General features: G+C 41.3%; 1 protein-coding gene across 1 annotated transcript in view; it reads right to left on the bottom strand.

Annotated features, from left to right (window-relative positions):
- Nucleotides 1-7,114, bottom strand: part of LOC109918784 (armadillo repeat-containing protein 2-like) — a 119,497-nt gene that overhangs the window by 25,845 nt on the left and 86,538 nt on the right. Inside the window, exon 8 of the mRNA XM_048596695.1 lies at nucleotides 2,237-2,344. Within this exon, the coding sequence (XP_048452652.1) occupies nucleotides 2,237-2,344 (108 nt within the window). The remainder of the gene's footprint in view (nucleotides 1-2,236; nucleotides 2,345-7,114) is intronic.

Here is a 7,114-nt window from a genome sequence, read left to right as displayed (position 1 = left end):
GTAGTGAAAGTGGAAGTTAGCAATCGTTGTGATGTAAAGGATATGAAGTGGAAAGCTCAGGTAGTAGCCAAATGATGCTATGATTGTGAACAGGTTCAGCTAGATGTCAAGTTTTAAACTCTAATTTCAATTTAGCCTAAATTTTTGTCTTCAAAACTCAAAAGGTTTGGTTCTAACAGCATGGATTTACAAATAATTGTTTCAAAAGCTGTAAGTGAATATTTCCAACAATTGCTTATTGTAGCTAAAATAAATCTTCTTGTTCATTAGTTGATTAGTTATGGGTGCAAAACCATTTGATGGGTATGAAAATTAACATTACCGTTATGGTTTGCTAAATTGAAAGGCAGCTGGAATCCCATAAGAAAAACTTATGAAGCAGAAAACTGAACCAATTAACATTACTTGCTCATTGTTGTTCAACAAAAAAAATGAACTCTCCAGTTTTAAAAGCAGAACACATTCCTCAAAGTGCCTACACATGGATTGTGTTAAACACCTGTGTCAAAATAGCATTGTATTAACAGATACAATGAAATCCATTGTACAAGAAATTCAAACATCCCAGTTTTTGTTGGGTGGAGAAGCCACAGTTCTCAATATGCCCACGCCCAGTTAGATAAAAGTGGGTAAGACATAAATTTTAAATGATTGCAGATCAAGAATCTGGACTTCCAGTGCTGTTCTTCTAATCACAACATTGCCTGTGTGGTTTGTACACAGCAGGAATGCAGGCAACATTGAGAAGAATTTAATGCCGCACCAGTAGGTCGGACATGGGGAAGAAGCAGTAAATCAGATGGGAGGGTGTAGGATGGGGACCTGAAATTTAATCTGTGGAGTTGCGCAGGTTAATGGGTGGTCTTCCTGTTTGGATGCTGATTGAATCTTTTAGGTGAGCAATTGGATCCAGTACAAAGAGATTTGGATGTCCTGGGACATGAATCATAACAAACAAAATGTGGGTACAGCAAGTGATTAGGAAGATAAAAAGAATATTATTGTTTATTGAAAGGGAATAAGATATAGAGATATTTGCTACAATTTTGCAGGACTTGGTGAGATAACATTTGAAAGATTGTGTGCAGTTCCCTACTTAACAAACGATACATTTGTATTAGAAACAGTCCAGAACAAGGTTTAAGGGGATGTCTTAGCATGTATCTTAAATGTTGGTTGCGTCAGGCAGGTTGAACTGCATTCAATGGATCACCGAATTGTTATGGTGCAGAAGGACACTATTCGGCCCATTGTGCCTGCACCAGTTCTATTACCTAGGGCCAATCTCATTTTTATCCCCCATATCCCGGTATAGCATTTCTATTCAAAAATTCATCTAATGTCCCCTTGAATTTTTCAAGAGAATCAGATAGACAGGTTAGTGGAGTTGAGTTCACACTCAGATCAGCTATGATCTTACAAAATGGCAGAGCAGGTTCAAAGCTCCAAATGGTCTATCCCTGCACTCAATTTATGTTTGTAAATACATGTGTATACTAGTAATATCTTGAAAAATTACTACCTGGACATGGAAAAGAATCCAAACTGATTTATTTGGCACTGGAGGTATTAGTGGTACAGATGGCCAGGAGGGAATATGCCACAGTATGTAAACCAAGAGATCCTCTAGTATCAGTCTCCAAAGGGAGTGGGAGCTGATAGTCAGAGAAGTCAACTCCCAGAGTTTAGACTAGAGAACCTGACAGCAGTACCAGAAGAGGTCTAATGAACTTATACATAGAGTCAAAGTCAGTGAATGAATCTTCACATGACATCTCATACACATCATCTTCTCATGCTAGTCAGTGCGCTGCATCCCTATCACTCAACCAGCAGCACTCTGTAGCACTGAGGAACAGTGCTCCCTTTGAGCTATGCAGACACACAGCAAGCAGTAATCTGGAAGATCGTGTGCAGGAAACAACAGGCCATCCATAACCCAACATTCCGTTTAAGATATGTGCAAACAGCAATCTTAAAAGGACTATTAAATGCAATAACCAATCTGCACACAGCAAAAAGAAATGTGAGGAAACATTAGCTTGGTTGGTGCATATCCAAGTCTCCTCTTTCATTTTCCCAATGCTCCCACTTTCCAGTTTTGTGCCAATATTATTGCACTGCTATTACACAGGAACAGGAAGTCCAAGAGATGTTACATCTAAAAGTAGATTTGATGTAAAACAGAATGACCATCAATAGAAAATCTTACAAATTAAAAAATAAAACTACCCACCACTGTTTAAAGACTTAATTTTATCAAGAAGAGGCTGAATCTTTGTATTCCAGTACAGAATTTCTTCCTCAGTTTCATCTTCGTACGTCCTTGATTCACCATTTGATCCTGAAAGAATAACCCAAAAATATACAAATGTGTAGATTTATCTGGCTTAGATTAATTTCCTGAGATGGGAGTTAGCTCTTTATTTGTTAACTGAAGGGGTGCGTAGTTAAGGGTGATTAATCTGCCATCCCCACCAGCAAGAAAGTCTGCCAGATCATCAATGGAAAAATTTAGATATGTTGCTCATCTCCAATTACTCTTGAGAAGGTAATGGTGAGCCAACTTTTGAACTGCTGCAGTCTTTGCTATAACTGAGAGGCTTCCTAAAGGGCAGTTGCTTTTCAGAAGGCTGTGGTTCTGATGTCACTTGTAGGTCAGACTGGGAAAGAGCAACAGATTTCTATCTCTAAAGGACATTAGTGCTGGCCATTTATACCAATCAATGTTAGTTCATGGCTGTCATCGCCAAGACTAGCTTTTATTTTCAGATTTATTAATTAATTGAACTTAAATTCTACCAGCTGCTATGTGGGATTTGAACCCATACCCCACAGCATTAGCCTTGGCCAATAACGTCCACTAACATTACCATTCCCCCACTGTCTCCCATTTGACTATCTCTTCATGGGGATGAGATGGCCTAGTGGTATTATCATTGGACTGTTAATCCAGACACCCAGGTAATGTTCTGGGGTCCCAGGTTTGAATTCTGTCATGGCAGATGGTGGAATTTGAATTTAATTTTTAAAAAATCTGGAATTAAGAGTCTAATGATGACCATGAATCCATTGTCGATTGTTGGGAAAAACCCATCTGGTTCACTAATGTCCTTTTGGGAAGTAAAATTGCATTCTTACCTGGTCTGATCTACATGTGACTCCAGACCCACAGCAATGTTGTTGACTTTTAACTGCCCTCTGGGCAATTAGGGACGGACAATAAACGCTGCTTAGCCAGCAACACCCTTGTCCCGTGAATGAATAAAGAATCACGGTCATTATTCACGAGCATTACTCGTCCAATATTGAGTTTGGAGTTGCGATTTAACCTAGAGGGATGGGTGGGGCTGTGAAAAGCATTATGTTAAAGTCTGATTTGAACCATACCTGAGGAGCTCATATGGACTTGAGGCATGAATGACCTCCGAAACAGTACAATCACGGCAGGCAGGCCCCCATGTTGATTTTCTCTCCTATAAACTGCACCACATTGTTGTCTTGCTATTGGCACTTTGACTAATATCCATTCTGGAGCACAGACTGTTTATTAAACTTGCAATCTTTCTTATCAGTATGGTTCACCTACTCACTAGATCAAATCATTCAGTTGTCAGAGTTGCCCTTAATCATGCGAGTCAATAGTAATATGGACAGAATCTTCCCAACCCTTGAATGACATGGGGAATGGCGAGTCAGTTGGGAAAATATAGTGAAATAAGAAAAATTAGATACTCAACTGAGAACAAAAAGTCTGATTTTAAGGTTTTAATGACAGGGCAAGAATCTTGATAAAGAGGGGTGAAGGTCTTTTGCATGTTTGATCATATCTTTACTCACTTCATATCTCACTTCAATTAAATGAGATTTGCTGGCTTCCCACTTGGCAGAGAGAAACTAGATATCCACATGAAATTCCCAATACGACAATTGCGGTGGTATATAGCAGCTCCAGCTCATTAATTGTTCATCTGGGTCTCCACCTTGGCTTTCCCTAACCTCTCCAAGTTTGCTCCAGTCAGGGGTCTGGTCACTCATTGGTTTGACTGTCAAAGTTGGTTGGGGGCTGGCCACGATCAGTCTGGGAGTCTGTTCAATGAAAGTCAAGGCAGGTTATCAGGGGCCACTTCTATGGTGGGCAAGTTCGGAATGTCAATTGTAAGAATTGGAGGCAGCATGCTGGGACGCAGCAGAAACTGTAATTGTGGCGTCGGGTAATTCAACTTATAGGGGTGGGAAATGATATTGCATTATGGGACACAGATTACTGTCGGAGGCAGGATCATCAGCTGTCGCCACCAACCTGACATCAATGGGGATCAGAACAAGACAATGGCTGGCATGACTAAGCCATCAACCCAGGCTCAGGAGGGTAATGTTGAAAGATGAAGACTGGGTGGGAATGTGTGGAAATTCAGAATTGATGGGTCAATAGGGAGTGCAAGGAAGAAAGGAACATGAAGGTTTGGAAAGGTCACCTAGATTAACAAGCTGAGTCTGCAATACAGTCTGCAGAGTGTGTGACCTGTGTTGTCTTCCACCCTAATCTGAATCACAAATGCACAATGGAAATTTTAAATGGCTGTCACCACATCGAGTGGGCACACTCAGTTTTCTTCCTGTCTGAGGATGTGGACTCTTGAAAGTGATGTGAGACCCTTCAATGGACAAATCCATCAATCAGTCACTTACAAAGTACTGGTTTAAGACAGAATTCTGCATTTGAAACACATGCAGCGACCAACTTTGTCAAAAATAAATCCAGGCTCAAGAAATCTTGACCATGATATTGGTCATTAGAAATTGATCACAGTCATCTCTGTGAGGCAGAAGTAATTGCATGTGACCTTAGAAGTGCCTTTTGTGGGCCACAATTCACAAAGACAATCCAAGTCTCAAAGGGTGCACAAGAGTACACGGCTGATTTCCTCTCACCTTGAAATGTAAGCTTTGCCAACATATTGTTATATACAATGCTGCTGTAATAGATGAAGAGTGGGATGGAGGAACAAAATTTCAGTAATCTTACCACAGATTCCTTCTCCCACTGTATTTTTTGTGAAATGGCTTTACTGCATACATCATAATGAAAACTACTACGTCAAAGGTCCATGTTTAGACATTCCAAGGCACTCCTTCTCAAGACTCCTCCATATCCCACAGTACCAAGAACTTTGACAAATTATTATTGGTATATGATGCAAATTCTGACTGATCATGTAACAAGGCACCTGGTCTGTTTCTGATATTCCTCCCATAGGTTCATTGGAATCATAACCAATGGACCCAGCCACAGCAGGGGTTACTATCACTGTGGCCAGGGTGCAAATAAGATGCAGAGAAATTGAGGAGGACCAAAACTGTCAGCAAGCCTGGAGCAGGAGCAAGCTGCAATGGCTGCCAAAACACCTGTATATGAAGAATTTGCAGCTGAAGGTCCCTCACAATGCAGAGAAGGTATAGGATTCCTGGCATCTAATGTCCTTGATGAGCAAGGCATATTGCTGCCACAGATTCAGGATATCCTGGGTCACCATCACAGTCCTGATAGAGAATGCCACAAACCTGCAGCAGGCAAAGAGGGAGTTTGACGGATGTTGAAGAGCTTGGAGAGTGGCAGCAGTTTTCTGAGGAGGAAGGTGAAGACATTGAGCAGGAAGAACATCACCTTCACCATGATAGAGTGGTGTAGCGAAGGGCACAAAACAAGATTTAACTGACAACTACTTAAATGGATGCGCTGGGTGAAGTGATTTTTAATTGATAGCAAATTTCTTACTCAAAATGCAAGCAGCCCCTGTTGATTCCCTGAAGCAAATGTAAGTTTTATTGTTGATGTTTTCTTCACTTTTCTTGTTGCTTAATAAAAGTTAATGTTTTCAACTGTTTGAAAGATTTCCAACATGTGATGCTCCACTTTGAACAGTGACAAGGTGTGATGCTACACAGGGCTTTAAGGAAAGAATAGCACTTCTCAGTCAGGGTTCTAACACAGCATGCTGGCAAGACCAGTGGCCTGGGTTGGTTCATTTCTTGTGGTTTCAGTTATTATTCCAGTTGATCGTTCAGGTGATGATGTAAAGTAGCAATATATTTGTGAATGTGAGATTTTACTTGCAATGAAATATTACTATGTGCCCTCAGGACTTTTCATTTTCATTTACTTCCCATGACACGTACTGTGAAGGACTATCAGTGGTTGGCAGTATTTGATCTGGTGCGCAGCTGGGCTTAAAAGTGGCACCAGTGACGGGAATTCGGGAAGGTCCTGGCAATGGTGAGTACATCGGCTGCTGGAAAGCACAAGACAGCTCGAGAGTTGCACCATAGATGTGTGGTGCTTCATCATGAGAGATAATTCACAAGAGCTCACATAGGGAAACTGTCCATGAGGCTCCCAAAAATTGACATTTAACTGATTGTTGGTAAAATTCAACCCATGGAGTTACCTGTTTGTCATGGTATGTAAACCTGAATAACTCTCTCATGATGCAGTTACTTATGGATTGACAGTAGGATTGTAATTTTGACAACTACAAAAATTCTTGTGGCAAGACATGACTGCTGATGATTAATACCACCTCTCAAGAAGACAAACAATTGGTTATCTCTGAAACAATTGGCTAATTGGTCTCCTGGATTTCAAATCCTACCACTAAATATAGGTATTCAGTTGGCTTCAATCCAGGATGTTTCCTTTGTTTGGTCACAATATATTACTGATAAAACAGTGTTCACAAGCTGTTAAAACTACTTCAGAGATAGTAGGAACTGCAGATGCTGGAGATTCTGAGATAACAAGGTGTAGAGCTAGATGAACACAGCAGGCCAAGCAGCATCAGAGGAGCAAGAAGGCCGACGTTTCGGGCCTAGACCCTTCTTCAGAAATGGGGGAGGGGAAGGGGGTTCTGAAATAAATAGGGCGAGAGGCAGAGGCGGATAGAAGATGGATAGAGGAGAAGATAGGTGGAGAGGAGACAGACCGGTCAAAGAGGCGGGGATGGAGCCAGTAAAGGTGAGTGTAGGTGGGGAGGTAGGGAGGAGATAGGTCAGTCCAGGGAGGACGGACAGGTCAAGGGGGCGGGATGAGGTTAGTAGGTAGGAGATGGGGGAA

Source organism: Rhincodon typus, chromosome 5 (assembly GCF_021869965.1).
Source record: "Rhincodon typus isolate 14 chromosome 5, sRhiTyp1.1, whole genome shotgun sequence".
NCBI lineage: Eukaryota > Metazoa > Chordata > Chondrichthyes > Orectolobiformes > Rhincodontidae > Rhincodon > Rhincodon typus.
The sequence above is the reverse complement of the archived record's forward strand: the minus strand, read 5'-3'. Positions and strand labels throughout refer to the sequence as shown.